The sequence below is a fragment of the Melospiza georgiana genome, chromosome 4 (assembly GCF_028018845.1).
Source record: "Melospiza georgiana isolate bMelGeo1 chromosome 4, bMelGeo1.pri, whole genome shotgun sequence".
Lineage (NCBI taxonomy): Eukaryota > Metazoa > Chordata > Aves > Passeriformes > Passerellidae > Melospiza > Melospiza georgiana.
In genome coordinates this window covers 31,147,623-31,171,470 of record NC_080433.1, presented here as the reverse complement: position 1 = coordinate 31,171,470, position 23,848 = coordinate 31,147,623, and the positions used below count along the sequence as shown (strand labels likewise).

The 23,848-nt window shown below is 55.5% G+C and overlaps 2 protein-coding genes across 3 annotated transcripts; both read left to right on the top strand.

Annotated features, from left to right (window-relative positions):
* Positions 1 to 1,971: 1,971 nt before the first annotated feature.
* KCNJ4 (potassium inwardly rectifying channel subfamily J member 4) lies at positions 1,972 to 21,265 on the top strand. Of its 2 annotated transcripts, none has more exons than XM_058022360.1 (3): positions 1,972 to 2,351; positions 15,136 to 15,311; positions 16,513 to 21,265. In XM_058022360.1, exons 2-3 carry the CDS (start codon positions 15,274 to 15,276, stop codon positions 17,840 to 17,842), a joined length of 1,368 nt encoding a protein of 455 aa, XP_057878343.1. In that variant the 5' UTR covers positions 1,972 to 2,351; positions 15,136 to 15,273; the 3' UTR covers positions 17,843 to 21,265. The 2 variants fall into 2 exon arrangements, with proteins under 2 accessions (XP_057878343.1, XP_057878344.1); XM_058022361.1 differs by lacking the exon at positions 1,972 to 2,351 and adding an exon at positions 4,965 to 5,607.
* On the top strand, positions 10,183 to 12,911 carry LOC131082450 (uncharacterized). The gene has a single exon (XM_058022362.1). The coding sequence runs from the start codon at positions 10,939 to 10,941 to the stop codon at positions 12,229 to 12,231; it is 1,293 nt and encodes a 430-aa protein (XP_057878345.1). The 5' UTR covers positions 10,183 to 10,938; the 3' UTR covers positions 12,232 to 12,911.
* Positions 21,266 to 23,848: the final 2,583 nt, after the last annotated feature.

The following is a 23,848-nucleotide window of genomic DNA, read 5'->3' as shown; positions in this document are numbered from 1 at the left end:
ACTCCTCCTCTCCATTCATCCCTCCAAAGGTTCCTCTGTCCATCTCTACGACTCTTTCCCTCCTTTCATCCATCCCTTTATCCATCCCTCGTGCCACCCCTCCATCCCTCGGTCCCCCCAGCGGCACTGGGAAAGGTTGGCGGAGTGGGGCTATTTTTGGGAGCGTCTCCCTGGCAACGGCTGCCACCACCGTCTGTGGTGGCTTTTACATAGGTGCTAAAATATTCCACACTTCTTATTAAAGACGGTGCTGGTGGAGACGGGCGGGGGCGGCGAGTGTGAGCCACCCCGCTGCTGGGGCCGGCGGCCATGGGGCGGTCAGGCCACAGAACTTGGGGGGCACAAGGACACCAAGGGGCCCGTGACGTCCGCAGTGTGGCGTCCCCACGCCCCTCTCGCTGGCTCTGGAGGTGCCACCTGTCTCTTGGCAGTGCCAAGCTGCCACACCATGCACAAGGTGCAGGTATCCATCCTCCTGCCACAAGGGCAGAGGGAAATGTGGTGAGGCCTTGGGGGCAGCCAGCAATGAGGAGCAAAAGACAGAGAGGGTGAAATCTGACCTGAAGCTGAGGTGGCCACAGGGCACTTGATGGCTTTGCCTGCTGTGGGAAGGAGCAAGATGTCTCAACTCCACCTTCATCCCTTCACCACGTGAGGAAAGGCCTGTCGTGGTGCCAGAGGGATGGTACACCCTGCCAAAGAGCAGCTGGGCAGATACTGGTCAGATACAGAGCAGATACAGCTCTTGGGAAGCAGCCCCACACCAGGCCCTAGGGACAGAGCTTTTGGGAAAGTAAGCCCTCTGAACCTGAAAGAGGTCCTCATAGGGATGGCTGCAGAGGGGATGGATGGACTGGCCCTGCTCCATCCAGGTGCAGCAGCTCCCCAGAAGCAGCAGGGAGCAGCCGTAGGTGCACTGGGGTGAACTGACCCATTCAGGGGGCTGATGTGCCCTGGTTTTGGGGGCAAGCTCTGCTCACCATGCCAGTGTTCACTGGCACTGGCAGGGCACAGCAGGCTCCACAACATTTTGTGCAGGGGTCATCCCATGTGCCACATCTTGGGAGGATTTTGGGAGGGAGGGTCATGGTCCTTGCAGGTTTGGGGCTCACAGGAGATTCAAAAAAATGAGGTTTAAAAATCTTTTTTGACTTCTCAGCACACGCCTTAACACTGGGGACAGCATGTGAGACACCAAGAGGAAAACCATGTCCTCAAAGATGCTGTCCTGGAGCAGGGCTGTCCAGGACCCTGTGCCTACGGCCACTGTTTGTGTGGTCAGGGGCCTCTTCAGCCTCTGTCTTTGCTGCAGCAGAGTCCCCTCCTTCTCTTCCTGTCACCAAGAAGGGACCTCCTTAAGGCCCCTGGGATGCTGCTGGCCATGGAGACCCAAAGCAGGTTTCTTGGACAGGTTTCCCGGGATGGCTGTGCATTATCCTGGACCTCTGTGTCCAGGTCCCTCTGTGTCCAGCTCCCGTCCCAGCATCGCTCATCCCGGCAGGAAATCACCTGCTCTGTAGAGTGGGGAGGCAATGCCCCACAGCAAACACTCTGCACCAGCTGGGAGAGCCTGGTCCTTCCTCAGGGCGAGGTGTCAGCCCAGCACCCCGAATCCAGGTGGGAAAGGACCCCCTGACGGTAGTTATTTAATCTCGGTGCGGCAGCCCAGGAGGAGGATCCACCTCCTCGGGGGCACCTGGCGGCCCCAGCATCCCTTTCCCGCTGCCGACGGCTGCTCTGTCTCCCCCATGGCGGCTCCGCAGCTCTGAGCTCACATGCGAGGATGGGCTAAAGTAGGGAAAGCTGCTGGATCCTACCACGGAGTTACTGACTTCTCAGCTACCGACTGCATAGCAATCAGCGAGGGGGAGAGGCAGCCGGGGAAAGGGAGCGGAGCGCACCGGGAGGGAGAGTGTCAGGGAGAGGGGGGATCTGGGGACTGGAGCAGGGGGGCAGCGAGGGGCACGGGCACATCATGCCAGAGAAGGAGGGAGCCAGGCAGGAGGGGGAGACCTAAACCCGTCGCTGAGCCACGAAGGCACATCAGCACTCCGTGGGATGGACGCTCCTGGGAGCAAAAAAATTCTGAGAGGCAGAGGCAGAAGGAGAGCGCTGGCGTGGGCAGGGCAGAGTTAGGAGAGGAGCAGGTCGCAGCGGAGAAGTAGCTCTTCTTCGGAGGGGAAAAAAATAAACCTGGGCTGGAGGCGAGCGAGGACTGCAGAGAGATTTCCCTGATTCCTGCGGTCCGGCTGAGGCGTTTGATGGTGAGATGGAGAGAGCGGCCGCTTTCCCGTTCCCCTGATGCTGGCTCGGCGCGGCTGGAGCCGGCGGCAGCCCTCGGCAGGACCCGGGTAAGAGGCGGTGCCGGGCGCGCTGCTCTCCTCTCCGGCGGGAGAGCGGGAAGGGCTTTTCTCCCTTAGGAAAATAATGTATTGTTTCATTTGCGTTCGCTCGGAGGAACAGCTATAAATATAACTTGGGGAGAGATGCGTGGCTTCGTGCGAGCGTGCCAGTGAATAATAAAGTTGCCTGGTGTGCATGGCGTATGCACGCACGGCTCCCGGGGCGGCCGCGGGCCGAGGGGCAGGGGTGGCTCCTGCCTCGAAACCTCCCCGACTTCCCTCCCCGCCCCCTTGCCGCCCTGGCTTCGGTCCCTTTGCAGGTAACTTCTTCATTTCTTCAGTTCCCCGGGTTTTCTTAGTGTCTTCTAGCCCTGGGCTGGGTCTTGCTCACCTTTTGCTTCTCCTGCTCTGTGGATTCTTCTCCGCGCTGGTCCTGGCCAGTTCACACGGAGGGAGGCAGCTGGAGGCCTGCTCTCCAAGCCCTCAGGTGCAAATGGGGCTGAAGTGGATGTGTTTGTTCTCCTGCTGCCTGTGGAGCTTTTCGGGCTCCAGATCTGCTCCCTTTTCCCTTGCCTTCCACCTCTCCTAGTCCCAGCATGGCTGATTGTGCCAGTGGTGGCCCAACACCCCCCAGAGAGGCATGGTGCAAAGGGTCTTCTGGCTGGTGGCTTTGGGTGAAGGAGCTCAGGAGGAAACCATGAGCAAACTACCAGAGGAACTCTGCCTGTGCTCCCTGTTGGCAAGGCTGGCTTCCCCACCGGGGCAGGAGTGGGCAGTCAGGTTTGCATGGTGCTGGCAGATCACCTCGGGCATCCCTGGCCCCTCAGCCCCCACGGCCCTCCCTCCTGGGCAAATAGCCTGGAGTCATCCAAATCCTTCTGGGAAGAGCCTGGAGTTTCCCATCCCTGCTGCCCAGCCCTGGCCCCATCGATGGATGGCACAGCAAACAGCAGCTCTGGGGCCTCTCCCTTCTCCCCTGCCTCCCCTTGGGGGTGCTGTGAGGGGCAGACGGTGACAGTGCACACGGGAACGCTTGGCAGAGGTGACGTAGCTCCAAGGCTACTTCCAACCCTGCTCTGTGCCCTCCTTGGCTCCTCGGGAGGAGCATCCACAGGAGGTGGGCGGTGTGGAGAGGAGCCCAGGGCTTAGGGTTACCCGGAGCCTGAGAGGGATCAGGCAGGTGCATGGGCAGAGATGTGGGAATGTGCCCCTTCTCCATTCACCACCAGAAGTGGAACCCACAGAAGCCTGAGACACCCCGGCAGTGTTTGCAGCCACTGAAAATAACAATCAATACAGGACAAATATGTGCCTCAGGGGGAAGCGTGAACCTGCTGGGGACGGGGAGTGGTGGGGAGAGGACAAATGGGGAGGATGGCCTCAGGAAGGATAAGCTGGAGAGGGCTGATCTGGAGGAAAGTGGGTTCCCTCTCCTCCACCTTTTTTTCTTCCATCTCCCCCTGATTGGGTGCTAAGAACAAGTGGCCCGACGTGTGGTGCTGGCAGTGATCCTTGTCCCTTGCAGCCCCCCTCCATAGTTTGCAAGGAAAACCGGAAAGCCAGGAGGTGGCTGGGGAGGGATGGAGTTTCCTGGCAGGACCGGTCCCCCGGCCCCTCCAGCCTCTCGGCCACCCCAGGCTCAGCCATCGGCCACGCCCGGGAAGCAGCCGCATCCCTGGGGCGGTGTCGGTGGCGGGAGGGTGCCAGCAAGGGGCAGGAGGGCGCGGTGATGGATACCTGTGCCCGCTGACACCGGTGCGGAGCAGTTGATGTCCCTGTGCCCTGGGCACGCCCCGCTGGCCCGCCCCGCTGCTGCCCTGGGCCGGCTCAGCCCGGCAGCGCGGCCCGCGATCGATGGATGGATGCTGGCGTCCCAGCATCGATCCCTGCTCATGCACGCGGCTCCCAGCCTCCCGCCGGCGCTCCTTTTCTGTGAATGGCACGGGCTGAGCGAGGCCGTCTGCGCCTGCCTCGTACCGCCGCGAAACTGAGTCAGGCTGGATTGCTGCTCCCTGACGTCGCTGCTCCTGTGCCCCTCTCCGGGGCCGAGGGGCCGCACCGGGAACCCCCAGAGGCCCCGGCTGTCCTCGCCAGACAAGGTGGTTTTAACGGTGATGGTTGGGATTGGAGCCCCTTCTTGGGAGAGACGCTGATTCTCTGGCAGTGGGGAGCTTGGGACGGGCAAGGGCCGCTTTTGAGCTGGTTCTCGCCCTCAGAGCCCTGAGGCTCGTTCTGCAGCAGTGAAGGTGGTGCCGTGGCACAGGCTGCTGAGGGATGGGAGCTGGCTGCAATGTGACCCTGTTCCCGCGGCCCCAGAGATCCATGCACCTCCGTGCCTGTCCTCCTGGGAGCCTGGCAGCAGGCAGCTTGCTTCATGGACAGTTCTGGCACTCACCCACTGGTTTGTCTGGGGAGGAGGTGCCCACCTGGCACCAGCCGCGCTGGCCCAGCAGCCCCACCGCTGCCCTCGCTGGAGATCAGGCACTGGAGGGCGGAGAGCAAGGCGCTCTCCAGCCCGGCGCCTCCCCACGCCGCCAGCCAGGGGCTCCTGCCGCCGTCCTGCCCACGCCCCTGCCACCATGGCAGTGGGTCTGCCCCTCACAATCTGGACGGCTGTTTTATTTCTATGGCAACATTTCTCCCGAAACACTTCAGAGGGAGCCTGGTGCTGTTCCGTAATGAGGGAAGCAGCGTTCCCCATTCTGTCCCCTGCAAAAGGCTCAGAGAAACGACCCTGACACATCTCCCCACCTCCTTCCCTCCCTGGCAAGCGGTACCAGCACTGGTACAAAGAGCTGCTGGCCTGGTCCCAGCTGCCTCTCTGCCGCCTGCTCTCCTTTCCCTGCCTTCAGCTTGGCTCTCCCCTCTGCTCTCGCCGGCTCCCTTTCTGCCGGCAGCCTGCTAAAGCACCCGCTCAGACTGACCAGCTGAAAGGAGCCTTAGAGCAGGTGGATGTGGAAAGTGACTCTGCTCTAGAGGAGGGCAGAGCCCCGGGAGAGCTGTATAGATCGGCCCCGCCAGCAGCGCGGTGAGTGCGGGGCTGAAGGGCACCGGGGATCCCAGGGGCCGGGCAGGCCGGCGCTCACCCCTCGGAAAAGCTCGATGGCATTATGAAGAGGCGGTGCCTGCCACGGGACCAGGCACAGCGGCCCCACAACTCCTCTCCTCTCCCGTTCGCGTTGTTCCCCGCACCAAGGAGCAGCCTCGTGTCCGGGCGGAGGTGAGCAGGCAGAAGTCGCGGGCAGCGCCGGCAGGCGACAGGCAGGTGAGCAGGCAGGATCCCGGCGGGAGCCGCTGCCGCAGCCCGGAGGAGCAGGGCTGTGACGGCCACCCGTGGCCATGGCGGGGGGGTATCGCTGTCCTGGCAGCGTGCAGATGCAGCCGCCGTGTCCCCCGAGAACCGCACCGCTCTCCCCCAGCGACGGCAGCCCCTCCCTGTGGGACAGCTGGGGGTAGGGAGTGGGCAATGTGCTCCGTACTGCGTGAGCTGGGCAGCCCTTGGGCTTGACACCCTCCAGATGTGCTTGTTAAACCTGAGGGATCAAGCCGCAGGAATAGAAGTCAGCAAACCTGTAGTGAAATACCTGATCCTCTCTCTGTAGGAATGCAGTTTTGCAGCTTACCTGGGATGCTCCCTGTGCTCCGTTTCTGGTGCCTAGCAGGCACGGCTGAAAGGGGAGCAGCTGGGGCCCTTTCAGGAGCTTCTGGCTCTGCTCAGCTCCCTGTTAGCCCAGCAACAAGGGGGTGAAGGGAGATGTTTTTCCCTGTCGCTGATGGGTTAGTGCTCAGCAGCCAGGCCAGGCTGGGAACTCAGCTGCTGTGCAGCAGCTGGGTGCAGAGAAGTGGCTGCAGCCACTCTCGATCGGGGTCTCGGTGCAGAGCAGGCTTTGCCCTGGTTATTGCTCATCCTTGCTGCTGTCACTGTTGTTATCATCATTCATAAACCATTCGCAGGCACCTGCCTTGCTGGGTGCTTGGCAGAGTCACCGGCAGTCTCTCCCTGCCCTGTCAAGAGTGCAACTGCAGCAGGCAGGCAGATGATGTAAGCCACTCTTGCTCCCCTTTTCCCGCACACCGATAATTATCCTTGTCCCCTGAGTAGCCAAAAGCCATCAAGACATCCCACATGGGCAGGCACTTGTGCTGAAGAGATGCTGAAGGGATACTGCTGAGAATGGCCTTACATCAGGGCTCCCACAGGGCAGGACTCCCAGTGAAGGGAGTTCCAGGGATGCAGGGATTAGTGAGGACACCCTTTGCACCGTGCACTTGTGCTGGCAACCTGGAGGAGGTGACCTGAGTGCACTGCATCTGCCTGGGATGTGGGGACCTCAGGGACACCCCAGAGCCTTCAGTTTTTCAGCTCTTGCAGGTTTTGCACCAGTCTTTTGGGGTCTAGTTTTGGCGGCAGATTGCTGGGGTATGTCAGCCCGTGCGTTTCCTCGGGAGCAGGTGGGATGCAGTCTGCACCCTGACTGCTACAAAAGCTCGGTTCCTTTTTGGCCAAGAACACTACCCCGGGAAGGCCAGGGCCCTTCTGAGCATCTAATTTTTCCTGTGATGCCAGCTACAGAGAATAACACCCACCTTCCTCACTCAGCAAGAAAAAGCAGGGGCTTCTCCCCAGCTGCCACTCCAGCAGCATCCTTTCCTTACAATCCCGCTCAGTCCAGCCGCCCAGCCCCAGCCCCTGTGTGGTGTACCCCAGCCCCACTTTGTCCAGAGAGGGGTGGGTGAATGCCGGTGCCAGTCCCAGCAACCCCACCACGGGGTGTCCCCCAGCTGGTCTGGGATCCTGGGGACAGGCAGCTGCTCTGGCAGCGCCATTGTCTGGACGGTGCAGCCGCAGCAGGGATCGCTGGGGCGGTGTGGGAGCAGGCGGGAGGTGATGCTGTCACCTTTCTGTGCCTCTTCCTGACTTTGTCATCCTGGGGACCTTTGTGTGGTTCCCATTTTTATCTGTTTTTTCTCCCTCTCACTCTTTCTCTCCTTCTCTCTTCGCTTTCTTTTCTCCCCCTCCCTTCAGCATGTGGGCTGATCACTGCTCAAACTTTTAATTCAGATGGTAATTGGAATAATAATACGGGCAGAATCCTTCTGGCTCCGTTGCTGCAGCTGGCTTCAGGGAGCTATGAATAGCTCTGAGTCACACACTGAGATGGTTTAACTTCAAATCATTTTGTTTTGTTTTCATATTACCCATCCTCAGGCTCCAGAGCTTCACAGGGGGAAAAAATATCCCCCCTTCTCACTCCACTCCAAAATATAAACCGGGCAGAGGCACATGAATAAAATCCTCTTTTGGAGAGGGAAACTGGTCAGCGGATCATGCCTTGAGGGGCAGATGGGGACTGTTGGCACCTGATCTATTTATAATTATTGAACGAAAAGGCAGAAGTGTGTATATAAAAATGGTATAGAGTTGATTACAGCTTCCTCCCCTCACCTTCCATATGTCAGTTGCCTTTTTAATACGGTAAAACTCCTGCACGGTGGCTGTGCCTCGGCGTGTGCCCGTGCAGCGCCTGCCCTGCCGGCACGGAGCAGCGAGAGCTCGGCCGCTGCCTCGTGTGGCAGGACAGCCCCACGGCACAGAGCTGCCCCCGAGCCCCAGCACGAACCCCGGCAATATTCCTGAGGAGCAGGAGAAGAGATGGAGTTACAAAGAGGATGGAGAGGACACACTGGGCGCTGTGGGTCTGCAGGGCTCTGCCGAAAGGCAGAGAGGTCCCTCCTCAGCTGCGGGTGTTTCCGCCCCGGCTCCCCGAGAGGCGAGAAGTTGGTCTGCCGTGCTGTCAGCGTGCCGAGCTGGCAGCCGGGGCTCTGGATGTGCTCCAGAGCCGGCCGGGGGCAGGGACAAAGGCACAAAGCGGAGCGCGACCAGCGGCTGCGGCATTGACCACAGACAGGAGAGGAGCATTTGCCAGACAACTCCCGATAAAGCAAAGACTAAGAGTGTAAAAATACCCTGGGATTTTTCCATCGTTGTCGCTCACAGTGTATGTCCCAGAGCACCAGATATGGTTGTTATAAAAAGAGAAGTGGGGGAGTGCTTTAGCGTGGACTTTTCTGTTCTGTTTCATGAGACTCTTCCATTGCAAATTTAAGGAAGGATTGACAATATATCATCTACTCTGGCAGGGGCTGGAGAAAGACTGGGACGTGCGAGGCACTGCACTGTGTACAGGGGATGGAGCAATGAGGTATTGCCTCGGCACCAAGCACCCTGACCTCATTGTGCTGCAGATCCCTTGGAAAGGGACAGCAGCAGAGCAGCCCCACGTGCCTGCTCGGGGCCAGAACTGGGGTGGCAGCGTGGGCTGGTGTGATGGCTTGTGCTGCTGGAGCACGGTGTCACACGGGAAGGAGGAGATGACTGCAGCACCGTGGTGGTGTCCCTGGCATTGCTCAATGTAAGACACAGGAGGGCTTGGGAAAGAGGGAAGGGTAGCACATGCTTTGGGGCTGGAGGCCCATCTGGCTGGCTGTTTCAGTGCTGCAAGGCAGTGGCAGTGACATCCGTGCTGCAGCAGCTTTCTAAAGTGCTGTGGGGCTTCTGCAAGCCATGAAATTCACGGGTGTTCCTGTGCACCCAGGACAGGCAGCAGAGGGGTGGGGAGGCTCCTGTCCAGGCTGCAGCCTCCTGCCTAGCCTCTCTCCTTGCTGCACCCACCAGCTTTGTTTCATACCACTCCATAGGAATTGCCATTCACTCTGCAGCTTCCTCCTTCACATGTGGGTCACAGGAGGCAGAGCAAGCTCCAAGAAATGCCCTCAGGCATGCTCTGGATTCGTGTCTCTGTCCTCAGCCAGGCTTTCCTCCTGCTTGTCCATGTGACAGGCAGCTGCCTATTCAGGATATGAACATAATCCCCTTCTGCTGGAGACACCTCTGATCCTTCCCCCTTCATTCCATTTCTGTTTCAGGTTTCTAAGTGGCAATGGGACCTTTTCACAGCCATTTGAACTACTCTTGCATAGGGTTTGTGCTCCTGGCAAGCCCCCAGGCCTTGCCAGGCTGGTGGCATTGATTTTGCCAGCAGGGACGTCCGTGGCGGCCCTGGCCCACCAGCTGCTGAGGAGGGACAGTGACCCAATGTGGCAGCAGTGCCCAGCCCAGGCGTTTCTTGCCTGCCTGTCTGTCCTTCCCATGGCGGCACCATGCGCTGTGGGGGCGTGTTGGGGTGGAAGTGGGAAACGTGTTTATTTCTGTCCGTCTCCTGGCTCGTGCCGCTCCGAGTTTGTGGCACTGGGTATTACTAACACTTCCCTGTGCCAGCTGGCAGCAGGGATGAATCAGATTGGCAGCACCACAGCGTGGACCCTGCACTGCCCGCTCAGCCTAGAGCGATGCCTGTGGCAAAGTGCTGGTGATGTCTCCTGCCCCTGACCAGGGTCAGCCCCAGTCAAGTGCCAGGGGCTTGGCCTTGCTGCTGGAGATGTCTCTGTACCCTGTGGGACGGGGCTGTCCCCTCTGGGCCATGCTGCCTGCCCAGGCTGGATTGTCCCTGTCCCTCCTTTACGCTGGGGATCTCAGGTGGCTTCATGAGCTGCTCACTGGCAGCATCCCCAGGCTGGGGTCAGCTCTACACCAGGAGGACAGCTTATCCTCATGCTGCCAAAATCACCTTTTGCAGCTGCTGTGGTTTAACCCCAGCAGGGAACTTAACTATCACTCAGCCCCTCTCTCCCTCTCACTGCCCCCATCCACAGTGGGGAGGGGAATCAAAAAGAAAAGGTAAACTTTGTGGGTTGAAATAAGAGCAATTTAATAATTGAAGCAAAATATAACAATAATAAATAGGTTAATATTATTATTATTATCAGTAATAACAATAACAATAACATTAACAACAACAATAATAATAAACAATAATAGTAATGATAAACACAGAGAGAGAGAATAATAGGATCCAAGAGAAACACGTGATGCACAACCCCATTACTCACCACCCAGTGACTGATGCCCAGCACGTCCCCAGGCATTCATCAGCCCCTTCTAGTTAAATCCTCCAGTATATTCTGGGCATGATATTCTGTGGCATGGAACTACCCTCTGGGTAGTTTGGACCAGCTGCTCTGGCCATGCTCCCTCCTGGATTCCTGTGCAGCTCCTCAGTGGCAGAACATGAGCAACAGAAAAGAAAAATCCTTGTCTTGGAGTAAGCCACTACTTAACAACAGCTCCGACAAGTCTGTGTTATCAGCATTATTCTCATACTAAGTCCAACTCTGTGCTGGCTACTATGAAGAAAATTAACGCAGTCCTAGACAGAATCAGGACAGCAGCTGATTGCTTCCTCCCCCTCCCCTGCTTCTGACAGCTCAGCACACATGGAACTTGATGACATCACAGACCTTGGAATGTTGGTGGTTCCAGGTTTCCCCAGAGCCTGAGGTTTGTGGCTCTCCTCTCCCTCCTGAACACCTCCTGATCCTGGTGTTCTGAACAGAGGGATTTTGGTGGCCACAACAAGCACTGCTGAAGCTGCAGAAGGTGGCACACTGCTTGTCAGTGTCAACAGCCTGCATGGCCTGCACTCCAGGAACACAATTTGGATTCTCCTGCTTACTGCAGCTGAGAGCATCCTGAAAAATGTCAAAGCCATTTCGCATCTTTGGGCTAATGATGATGGTCTACCCAGAATCTCAAGGTTTGCAAGGTGATGATAACAATGATGGTGGTGATGATGACAGCAAAGAATCAGGGAACTCCTGCCATTCTGACGTTCCTTCACCCTTGTGCAAGAGCAGCGACAGCAGAGATGAAAATAAGACAGAGGGTCAGGGAGAACCCACACTTTTCGTAACTCCTGGGGATTCTTACATGGTGAAAGATAAACAGATGGAGTTGGCCAAGCAGGCGGTGGAGCTTGAGAAGGAAGATCAGGAGCTTCAGGAACCATTTTACAAAGACATGGGAATGTCTGGCAGATTGGATGGAGATGATGAGCCCAGCCCAGCCTACCACCTTCCTGGGCATCAGAGGTTGCCTGCCCCCCAAAAGGCCGGTACAGCACCAAGTGGCTTCCATGACTCTTTCCAGCACAGCTCAGGCCAGCACTTGGGGACAGAGGCCGCTGCCACACAGGCCCATGCCAGTGACCATTTTGTGGGACACCCAGAGACCACCACGGGAGCGGAGCCCCACGTGCTGCACGGGGAGGATGGCGAGGATGGTGAGGACAGACAGTCCCTGTCCCTGAAGCCAGCGTATGACTTGCTGTGGCAGGAGAACAGCATGCTCAGGTCGGAGAACGAAATGTTCAGGAGCGCGAACATCATGCTCGCAGCGGAGAACTTCACACTCAGGCAGGCGTTCAAAGAGCTCACGAAGGACAGGGCTGTGTTCATGGCCGAGGACATGGTGCTCCGGGAGGAATACGACGTGCTCAGGGAGCAGTATGACAGGCTCGGGGGTGAGAATGATGCACTCAGGAAGGACAATGTCATGGTCAGGAGAATGTTCCAGACCTTCCAGAACAACTTGAAGAGACAGGTGTGCATGGTGGCGAGCTTGCAGGATCAGCTGAAGGCCAGCCAGGCTGAGCGGGAGAGGCAAGTCCAAGAGCTCCAATCCTTAGTCCAGGAGACTGAATGTCATCTTCAGATAATGACCCAGCGGGCTCTGAATGCCGAAACAAACATGGAGAGGCTGAAGCAGAAGATCTTTATTCTCCAAGGACAGCTGGAGAGATGCAAGCTGGGGAATGAAAACCTGAGAACAGACTGGTCTAGAAGCAGTGAAACAGAACTTAGGCTTCACCAGGCAAAACCCCCACGAGCTCATAATGGGCAAAGATGCCTCCCTCAGGTAGTTCCTGCCTCAGAAATGCTGCCCATTGTTACTGATGTCCTTGAATCCACCAGAAAAATTCTCAAATTTTAAGCAAAGAAAGATCTATGAGTGCAGTTCTTTGTGAGTTCTATGGATCCGTGCACGGTCCGAGGCCATCGTTCTCCCACTTGTAACCATCTACTGCAAATAAAAGCATTTACTTTGCCACTGTCAAATGTGTGTGCTCACACTGGTAGCCTTCATCCTTTACGGAAATACTTTCCTTGTGGTTAGGTACCAATTGCAGGTACTGGTGTGACTTTAGCTGCTGATACTCTGTTCGGGCTCTGTGGAGCCAGCAGCAAAGGCTGCCCAGGCTCTGAGCTGCACGGTCCAGCCTTGGTGGACTCTGCAAGAGGCTCTGCCACAGCCCGGCTGACATGAGCTTCCATGTGGGAGCTAGGAGGAAGCACAGGATGCAGTGCTCTTACACAGTGTGCTCATCCCACCCCATAGCTGTACCAGCCTGAACTGGAGATGAACAAAGCCCTTGTATTTCATCTTTGTCCTTTGCCCCTTTTTGGGAAGGGGGGGAAGGTGGGGAGCAGAGATCCAGGTGTTGCTGCACATGGTTTCGCAGAGGGCCTTGGGTCCTCCTCCCTTTCTTTTGGAGCTGGCTGCTGCCGGGGCCAGAAATCCAAAATCTCTAGAAATGGTGCACCTGTTTCTGCAGCTGGAGAAAGAGAGATGTTGGTTGTAGAAACTTCCAGGAAATTGTGAATTACTCATATGTGTGAGCTGTGACAGGGCCTTCCCTGTGTTATTGGGGTCAGTGCAGGCTAAGGATGAGCTTGGCATATCCAGGCTGGCTGAGAATGATGCCAGTTGAAGAGGATGTCTTTCCTCTCCTGGCTGGGGCTGGCACAGAGGGTTGTACCTAAACTGCCCACCTTTGCCATCTCCCAGAGCCATGTGGGACCCTGCAGTCTGAACTCAACCTGCAATGGCTCTGGTCAGCTTCATCCCAGCAAGACCATCTGCGGGTATGAAGTGACCTCTCTCCATCACATCAACATTTCTGATTAACATAGGTTACCAGCCCCAGGGTCTGCTATAGGTTTACCCATCTGGACAGCAAAAATTCCTGGCCAAACCAACTTCATGAAGACTTGGACGTTGCAGGGCAGTGAGGTGGCGGGAGCTGGCAGAGTTCAGCGTCAAAATGCTTTTTCCTGATGGGGATTTTTGGGCAGCTGTTCCCTTTTTTCTCTGTGTGGTGAGTTGTGGATTACAAGGTTGTTTTCTTCTACTGGTCTCATAATACCCTTGGTCTGAACACGATATTTGCATTGCTGCAGAGCTTTAAATGCCTCAGTAACTGGGTAGTCTTCATCCCATCAGAGGTGATATCTGGAGCTCCCTTCTTGCTGCTCTCCAGATCTGGTCCTAACTGGGCAAAGCTGGTGGGCACCTCTGGCCACCTGCAGCCCCATTCTGGGGCACTGGTAATGGGACAAGGATGGTTCTCACAGCTTTTCCATCCTAGGCAATATCATTTGCTGTTCCTCTCTCCTGTCCATGCACAACCACTTACAAGCTGCTCTAAGCCTTACATTTGATCCCAAAATCCTTGTATTTTTTGCCATATCTGGCAACCAGTGGTTGTTCATTGGCAAGGCTGGGAGGAAACAGATTAGCTGGCCGTCTGCATCCACACTCAGCACTGGCTGCTGTAATCCAAAGGCTACAGTGCAGGATTAGCACAGGTGTACAAAGCCCTTCCTAATCTGTGAGTCATTACCCGCTCAGTGCATTTCCCTTCCCAGCAGCTCTGGGCAGGTGGAATAGGTTGGCTCTTGAGTCTTTGGCTTCACCATCCTTCCATTCTGGGAGGACTGGCTTGGGACATCTGCTGGACATCCTCCCAGGACTCTGCTGCTGAGCTGTTCCTTGGATGCTGTACACAGGGCATGTTGCAAGGTTTGTTTCCTCTAACTGGCTTCTCTTTGGCTACCCCTGAGCCCTTCCTTTCCGTCAGTTCTTTTGGGCTCTACCCATTGCTTCCCTTCTTTTATTTGAAACAGGGTGTTCTGCACACCCTGGAAAAAATTCCCTCGGGGTTAGGCTGGGCTGACGGGGATCCCTGAGGGCTGCTGTGCATTCCTGTGCTTTGTTAGTCCTTGTGTGAGAGGTATTTAGCCTGGCTGAGCTCTCGCCCCCGTGTAAGCTCTGATATTAATATAATAGCTCAGGGCAACGGCCCTGTGAGCGGCTCAGCTGCTGTGCCCTTGGTCTGGAGAGCGGTGACTGGCCAGCCCTGCTCCTCTGCTGGCTGGGGAGCGCGGGGTCTGTGGGCTGTGCACCCAGTCTGCACCACCAGCTCCTCACCTGCAGGCTGTGCACCCAGTCTGCGCTACCAGCTTATCATCTGCAGGCTGTGCACCCAGGCTGCACCACCAGCTCCTCACCTGCAAGCTGTGCACCCAGGCTGCACCACCAGCTCCTCACCTGCGGGCTGTGCACCCAGTCTGCGCTACCAGCTTATCATCTGCAGGCTGTGCACCCAGTCTGCACCACCAGCTTATCATCTGCAGGCTGTGCACCCAGGCTGCACCACCAGCTTATCATCTGCAGGCTGTGCACCCAGTCTGCACCACCAGCTCCTCACCTGCAAGCTGTGCACCCAGTCTGCACCACCAGCTCCTCACCTGCAGGCTGTGCACCCAGTCTGCACCACCGGCTCCTCACCTTTGGGCTGTGCACCCAGTCTGCGCTACCAGCTTATCATCTGCAGGCTGTGCACCCAGTCTGCGCCACCAACTCCTCACCTCACCTGCGGGCTGTGCACCCAGTCTGCACCATCAGCTCCTGCCCAAGCCAGGCTGGAGCAGGTGCCCCAAGGACATCTCCCAGGGCACCCTGAGCAAAAGGCTGGGAGCCTGTGCCAGCTGCTCCGATGGCTGCTGCCAGGAGGGATTGGATCTGACCGGGTTTTGCTTTGTCCTTCCCTGCCAGGCGTGTGCCCAGGAGCAATCACAATGGCCATGCTGGTCCCAGCTCGCCAGAGGTGAAACCTGGAGATGCCCAGTCCCATGTGAGTGCTGCTGCATGAGCTCCCACGGCCTGGCAGCTCCCACGGCCCCCTGACACCTGATGACCGAGCGAGCCATGGGCAGCGTCCGGGTCAATCGGTGAGTAACCTCCTCTTGAGACCTGCTGCTGCCTTGAGTGACCCAGCTCCTCATCTGGCCCCTCAGACCCTAAATTCAGACTGCCTTTTGATATATTCTTCTCAAAATACCTGTCAGCGGCTTTCCTGTTCTAAGGAATGGCTCCTCTCTCCTCCTCCAACCCAAAACATACCATATGTAGGGGTAGTGCTTGGAGGAATACTATGGAGGAGAAGCAAAGCACTGCATAGTGCTGGACCAGAAATTACAGATTCCAGCAGCACTGCAGAAGCCAGGAATGTCCCCAGGAATCACAACTCCAGCCACCAGCGCTGTCCTTGTCCTTGTGAGATGGAGGCCCATTCTGGAGGACTCCAGCTGACATGTCAACACCACAGGGTGGGAGGGAGAGACTCCCAGGGTCCTGTGAGGCTGCAGGTGGCCAGGCATGAGGGCAGAGCAGTCTTTGTGCTTCAGTGCACTCTCTTGGTTTCCTTGGTGGTCAGAGCACCGTCTACCATCACATCTTTAAGGAGTATCTGCAAGTGTCATGGGATCATATGAGGGGCAGTGTTGTAAGGGAGGGGAGCCAGAGGGGGAAAGGTCTCCCAGAAAATGTGTGTGTAGCTTCTGCCGAGGAAACTGCCAGTGCTTTGGCTGTTGATTTCCAAATTACACCTTTGGCTTTGGATAAGAGATGCTGGAAGACACACATGTTGCTGTGGCAACAGAATTGTCCTGAGGCAGGAAGTGTATAAACATTGTCACCACACACCATGAAATCAGTGAGCAGAGCAGAGGAGAAAATAAAAACTCCCAGCCTTGTATTATCTGAGGGCCAAAACATGGTCAGGCTGCGGGGGCTTGCTCCCAGGCTTCCTGGCTGTCCCAGCTGCTGTCAGGTTTCAAACCTTGTATCCCTCCTCACCATAAAGGCTGGAAGGTACCACAAGCTACAAGCTGCTGCTGCTTTGTTGCCCTGTCAGGACCTTGCTAGATGCATCTTCCAGGCAGCAACACTCAGCGACATTGCAGTGGCTGTCCACCTGCTTGGTCAGGTTGGCACCATGGTGCAATAATCACTGACACGTGCTGTTGTGAGATCCAACAGGGTGGTACTGCTCCCCTGCGAACCACCCACGCCTCCTGCCCTTGCTGTCTCAGTGGTTGCTGTTACCCTTCACGTATTCCTGATGGAAGTGCCTGTTTCTTCTGTTCCCAGGTACAGCATTGTCTCCACCGAGGAGGATGGACACAAGGTCTCTACGCTGGGCAGCATGAACGGGCACAGCCGGAACGGCAAGGGCCACGCTCCCCGGCGGAAGCACCGCAACCGCTTCGTGAAGAAGAATGGCCAGTGCAACGTTTACTTTGCCAACCTGAGCAACAAATCCCAGCGCTACATGGCCGACATCTTCACCACCTGTGTGGACACACGCTGGCGATACATGCTGATGATCTTCTCCGCCGCCTTCCTGGTCTCCTGGCTCTTCTTTGGCTTCCTCTTCTGGTGCATCGCCTTCTTCCACGGCGACCTCAATGCACCGGCCGTGGCAGGTAGTCCCTCTCTGCTCAAGCCCTGCATCATGCACGTGAACAGCTTCCTGGGGGCTTTTCTTTTCTCAGTGGAGACGCAGACAACCATCGGGTACGGCTTCCGCTGCGTGACTGAGGAGTGCCCGCTGGCCATCATGGCAGTTGTGGTGCAGTCCATCGTGGGCTGCGTGATTGACTCCTTCATGATTGGCACCATCATGGCCAAGATGGCAAGGCCCAAGAAGCGGGCCCAGACCCTCCTCTTCAGCCATCATGCCGTCATCTCCGTGCGGGATGGCAAACTGTGTCTCATGTGGAGGGTGGGCAACCTGAGGAGGAGTCACATCGTGGAGGCCCATGTCCGAGCCCAGCTCATCAAGCCCTACATGACGGAGGAAGGGGAATACCTCCCCCTGGACCAGCGGGACCTAAACGTGGGCTACGATGTGGGTCTGGATCGTATATTTTTGGTCTCACCCATTATTATCGTTCATGAGATTGATGAGGAGAGCCCCCTCTATGGGATTGGCAAGGAAGAGCTGGAGACGGAGAATTTTGAGATTGTGGTTATTCTGGAGGGGATGGTGGAAGCCACAGCCATGACCACACAGGCACGAAGCTCTTACCTTGCTAGCGAAATCCTTTGGGGTCATCGCTTTGAACCGGTTGTGTTTGAGGAGAAGAACCACTACAAAGTGGATTACTCGCGCTTTCACAAGACATATGAGGTAGCTGGCACACCTTGCTGCTCAGCCCGGGAGCTGCAAGAGAGCAAGATGACCATCCTACCTTCTCCACCACCTCCCAGTGCCTTCTGCTACGAGAATGAGCTGGCACTTGTCAGTCAAGATGAAGACGAAGATGATGATGAAGTGGGTGTAGTGTTAGGGGGCAACACCAAGGAGGAGGGAGGTATCATCCAGATGATGGATTTTGGAAGCCACCTGGACCTGGAGCGGCTCCAGGCAACTCTGCCTCTAGATACAATCTCATACCGCAGGGAATCAGCCATCTAACTCCTCCAACCTCCCCGTTCCACACCCGTTGCCCACAGTCTCCTCTGTTCCGTACCCATACACTGGATAAGTCCTTTCACCACCAAATAATACCTCCCATGATTGCCTCTCAGCCCCCAGACACACCAAGGCCTGGAGCTGCTCGGATATACTCCCTTTCTCGTGAGGTCGTAATGCCTGGGAGAGGAGTGAGGATACACTGCTCTTTCTGGGTGTGCAGCCTGGGCTAGAACCCCTCTCCTGCCCAGAGACAGGAGGGCAGCAGGCCTGGTTTCTTGTCTCTGGAGAGGTGGCAGGAGTCCCTGCCTTCGGTGGACAGACTGGGACCCACAGCAAGTGTTCGGCTGCTGACGCCACAGCAGACTTTGTCACCTCTCACTGTGGGTAGGCCCCATGGCTGTCAAGGGTCATCGCCGTCACCGGGAGAGGAGCAACACCTAAGCACAGACCAGATGAGGATAGAGGGGAGAGTTTGGGACTCTTGGAGGGAGCGGGGAGGGATCTCAAGGGAGGAGTTTACTTGCATGTTTGTTGCTTGGTGCACATGATTTTGTATATAAAAGAGAAGGAGAACTGCAATCGATTTTTCCAAGGCAAATACCAAGCTAGGAGACAAGGACATTCTACACCGGCTGCTCTGCACTCTCCTTGACTTTCGGTGTCTGTCACCTCCAGAAGCAGCTCGGCTCCATGGACTCAGATCCAGTTCTCCCAGTCCTCTTGAAAAACATGTCTTGCTGCTCTCCGGAGATACTGGCAGAGGAGGCAGGGCCCTGTGCTTACCACACTCAGACTGCTCCCTGGTGCAGCACAGCTGAGATGACAGACAGGTGACCTGACTGGACAGCAGATCCTCCACTTGCTCCTTTTGCCTCCTCCATTCTTCTCCCTGATGCCATCAGCTGTAAAACAGAATTTGTAACTATTTATTTTTAATAAAGTCTAATATCCCAAGGGGAGGTTTGGAAGCAAAGGACAGACTCCACAGCTGCAGCCTGGTGTAGAGACTGATGAGGGTTATTAGGGCTGGTGTTTGCTATTTGTATGGCATTGGACCTTGGAAGCTCCATCACGAGGGCTCTCTTGTTCTGTGCCTCTCTGGTAAAGACCTATAACAAGAGGCTCAGAGAATTTGCTCAGGGAGAAGGTCATACAAATGTGTGTATGGAGGGAATAATCTGCATTAAAATTGCCAGCAGGATTGGACAAGCAATACTATTTGCTTTGGACATTGCTCTAGATTCAAAAACCCCATGAAAAAACCCAAAGCATCTCTTTGTGCTAGAGGCAACTGAAGGGAGGATGAGGGAAAACATCAATCAAAGCCAGACCCGTAACATCACTTTGTTGTCATTTCACAAAAGAGGTGAAAACATGATGAGCATTTTCCTTCAGGAGTAGCAGAATCACCCCTTCAAAACTGCAGATGATACGAGGACAGAAAAACAAACGAGGAGCTCAGGAAGCTGCTCTGGGCACCCAGTAGCTGTGCTGTGGTGGGGAATAGCTAAAGAAGTTATGTCCCACCTAATCCCTGATCTACAAAGCAGAAAAAAGCATATCAACTTGGAATTGGTTCAAGAAGCAAAAGGAAGAGGGGAAGAAGCAGAAGGGCAGGGAAAGAAATAGCAGGACTGAGACGAAGAAGCAGACACAGAGGGCAGATGGTGAAGATGGAAGGGGAAAAGAGGAAGAGAAAGTGAGGTTACATGGAAGTGCATTTGAGAAAGAGCATAAATAGACTCACAAGATGTGTCTAGGACCAGACATGGTCATTTCTCATCTTAGGATGTAGGTTTTGTGGGGGAACAGCTGTCCTGCCTGGGTGAACTCCATTCACTGGAATAATTCCATTCCCAGAATAATTCCATTCCCTAACGCCCTCTGGGCCCAGACATGGAGCCAGTTTTCTACCCAATGAACAGTGCACTCATTCCATTTCCCCAGGCAGCCAATTTCTCCAGGGCAAACGCTTTGGGAGACAGTGTCAAAGGCTTTACTGAAGTGCAGGTAGACATCATCCATAGCCTTGCCCTCATCCACTAGGCAGGTCACTTTGTCATAGAGGAAGATCAGGCTGGGCAAGCAGGACCTGACTTTCCCAAACCCATGCTGGCTGGGCCTGATTCCTGGGTTGTGCCACATGTTCTGTATCATGGCAAGGTGAAATGCTCCATGACCTTTCCTGGCACTGAGGTCAGGTTGATGAGCCTGTAGTTCTCAGATCCTCCTTCCAGCCCTTTTTGTAGATGGGTTTCACACTGGCTAACCTCCAGTCCCCTGGCACCTCTCTGGCTAGGACTGTTGATAAATGATGGAAGTGGCTTGGTGAGCTCTTCCATCAGCTTTCTCAATGTTCTTGGGTGGATCCCATCCAGCCCTGCAGACTTGGGAGTGTCTAAGTGGTGTAGGAGGTCACTGAGCATTCCCTCCTGCATTATGGGGCTCCATTGCGCTCCCTGTCCCTGTCTTCCAGCTCAGGGCATGGAGTACCCTAAGGACAACTGGTCTCACTGTGAAAGACTGAGGCAGAGAAGGCATTAGCACCTCAGCCTCTACCTTGCTGCTGCAGTGATCCTCGGCTCCAGAGCCCATCCGCCAGAGCAGTTTGCCTCAAAGCCTACACTGAAATGATGGATTCCCTCCTGGTTCTGCTGGTGCTTAGGCAGAGCTGCCTCTTCTCAGAGCTCCAATGCTACCCACTTGGGAACTGGGGTGCCTCTCTCAGCACTAAATTCAAGAGTTTGCTGGTATAGGAAATGAAGTCTCCCCCTCCTTTCATTATTTACTTATTTTCCCCTGGAGGAATAAGCAGGGGCTGGTATTGACCTGGCTTTTAATACAGCTTTCAGAGTCGTGTGCCTGCCACTGGCCATGGAAACAAACTAATGGACCGAGAGAGAAGGACTTTGCGTGCGAGGACGCGGACATTCAGGACACATGAATGTGTCCACATGGGGTAGTGGCCTCCAGGAGAGGGGGAACCCTCATAGCTGGGCACCCCCTCACAGATGTACAGCACCCTTTGGAGGCGGGTGGCAGTGCTTGGTGGGGATGAAATGTCCCCTTGGCTCTTGGGAGACCCATCAATCCCCAAGGAGCGAGTGTGCAGAGGTGCCAGGCAGGGGTGGTGCCCCAGGGCCATGGGCATGCACAGCTGGAGTGGTTGGGGCAGCACACAGGTCAGCACTGCCAGCCCTCCCTTCACTTGGGCGCCTCTTGTGGGAAAAATGGGACAAGATTGCAATCAGTCTGAGGGAACAAGCATCATTCAGCCATACTGGCTCCAGCCCGCTCCATATGTCTGAATCTGCTGGATGTTTTCATGTCATGCTTGGCATCACGGTGGAGAAGACAGTGAGGCACTGAAGAATACCCAGCTAAACCCCTGCTGTTCATAATAAAATTGCAAGAAAGCTTTCAGCGCTGTCAGATCATTAGAGAGGGGAGAGAGAAGGGGGTTGAGGGGAGGGGGCAGAGGGAAGGAGAGGAACACCCAGTGCAGGAAAACAGAGGTGGTGAGCAAGTTTCTGCCTATCAGACACTCCTTGTGCAGCTGTACTGCTGGTGCCACACACAGCCCCTCCAACAATAGGGTGCAGCCACTCCAGTGTGAGTTCCTGCAAGCTGCACACGTGCCCACAGCGTTTGCTGGTACACAGCAGCAGCAGGACATCCTTCTGCACAGGTGTTCTGCACCTGCACACTGGAACCCCAGAGGACTCGTGCCCAAGTACACACTGCAGGTGCCTACATGTGCATGCCACACATGGGGGCATAGTCCATCCTACATCACAACTTCATCCCATAAACACCAAGCACATTCACAAAAAATACAACACAATGCAGCAAGTGTCTCAACAATTGCCTCTCTGGCTGTGTGCTGGGGACTCTTTTATGCAGCTTGTGAAAAGCCACCAGGAGAATCCATCCTGAAAACTGTTAGCTACACAGATGTCTTGGAGTTTTTAAGGATTCTGCAAATCAGCTGTCCAGGCCATTCATAACTGTAAACACACCAGGTATTTTGCCTTTTGTACACAGTGTGTGGAGCATTAGGTAGGTGATACCTCCTTGCACTGTGCTCTCCCGAGAAGATACCTTTAATGGAGGAGAGGGCATGATGTCCCTGGGGTCCTTCCCTCCTCCAGGACCTGATGGAGGGAGTGCTTCCCTAAGACCTGCCTCTAATCACGAGGGACTGGCAGCTTGCTTTTCAAGAGGAAGACACTGCTTCTTTGTTCATTCAACCACAATCTATATTTCTTTCCTGTCTTACTTCTTAACATCTTATTTGGCTCATTATTGAAAGCTACTCAAATAACAGAAAGATAATGGGGAGAGGAAGGACTTTTTCCCTATGAATAAGATCCAGGCACTGGTTCAGATCCTCTATCCCATGACAACTAACCATGCTCTTGTCACTCTTGCCAGCTCTCAAATGAATGTTGCTGTTTGAAATGACACTTGAGAAACTTGTTTCATGTTTTATTTTTGGTGACACTTTTGGACAACCCTTTTGAAAAGAAATCATCATTGGCACCTTTCAACTCACACAAAATTTGCTCAGCAAAACATTTTGATACACACTGCAACTAAAAATATTTTTAAGAAACACAACAATAATCTCAATTGAGGAGAAAATAGGTTTGGATTTCCATGACTAGGAAATGGTGCTGGAAATGTCTGTGCTTCTGAACAAACATGTTAGGTTTCAAACAGCTTGGTTTTGTCCAAGTTTTGCCCAGGACTGGATAGGGCACATGGCACTGCCACAGCAGCTGTGCACAGGCTCATGACCTCCACAAGAATGCCTCCTCTGTGTTCTTTGAGCTTTAACAGCTCTTTGCTTTTGCAGGAGGGCCTCTTGCAGCTTTTGGACCAGCAATACTAAGTGGCCACAGTTTTGAGTGAAAAAAAAAAAAAAAAAAGAAAAAGAAAAAAGGAAAAAGGGAAAAAAGTCTTGTCTTCCCAGGCCATTAAGGGCTTGCCCTCGCGAAGTCGATGGGGCTTTGGCTTTTTTGCCCGTGCTAAGAGCAGAGCTGGGCCCTAATGGAGCATCACTATTGGAAAAGCCCGCAGGCCCGGCGCTGCGCTAGATCCGCCAAGCTGGGCTGGGCTGCAGCTGCACGCGCAGGAGGGACAGAGCAGGGAATGCAGCGTGCTGGGATGCTGAAAACATCAGCGGGGTGGTGTCGGGCAGCGGGGCAGCCTCGCTGGGCAGACAGAGGGGCAGCCGAGGATGGAGACAGGGCCTGCCGTCTCTGCTCGCAGCAGGCCCCGCGGCCGGCCGGGGATGTCACAGCGGCAGGAGCTGGGATGGCAGCCGGCTCTCGGGAGGAAGGGCTGCAAGGATTCTCCTCCTGCCGCGCCCCCCAGGGTGGGGATCCCGCCCCGGCAGCCCCGGGATGGGGGTCCCGCCCCAGCAGCCCCGGCAGGCCGGCGCAGGGAGTCCGAGCGGCGCGGCGAGGGGGAAGCGCGGCTATTGCCGGCCTCAGAGCACCACCTAGAGATGAGAGCAGGGCTGGCAGCCCCGCGGGGCCCGGCCTCGCCGAGTCACAGAATCACTCAGGCTGCAGAAGGCCTCGGAGGTCACCGAGCGCAGCCCTTAGCCCAGCACTGCCACGTCCACTACCAAACCGCGTCCCTAAGCTCCATGTCGACACATCTTCTAAACACTTCTGAGATGGTGACCTCTCCACTTCCTTGAAAAGCCTGCTACAGTGCTTGACTGCACTTTCGGTGAAAAAAAATTTCCGAATATCCAAACTAAACCTTCCCTGGTGCAACTTGAGGCCACTTCCTCTTGTCCCATTGCTTGTTATTTGGGAGAAAAGGCCGACTCCCCCTGCTACCACCTCCTTTCAGGTAGCTGTGCAGAGTGAAAAGGTCACTCCAGAGCCTCCTTTTCTCCAGGCTAAACAACCCTGACTCCTTCAGATGCTCCCCCATAAGATTTGTGCTCACCCCCACAGATCCCAGCATCCTTGTTGGCCCTGACTCCCC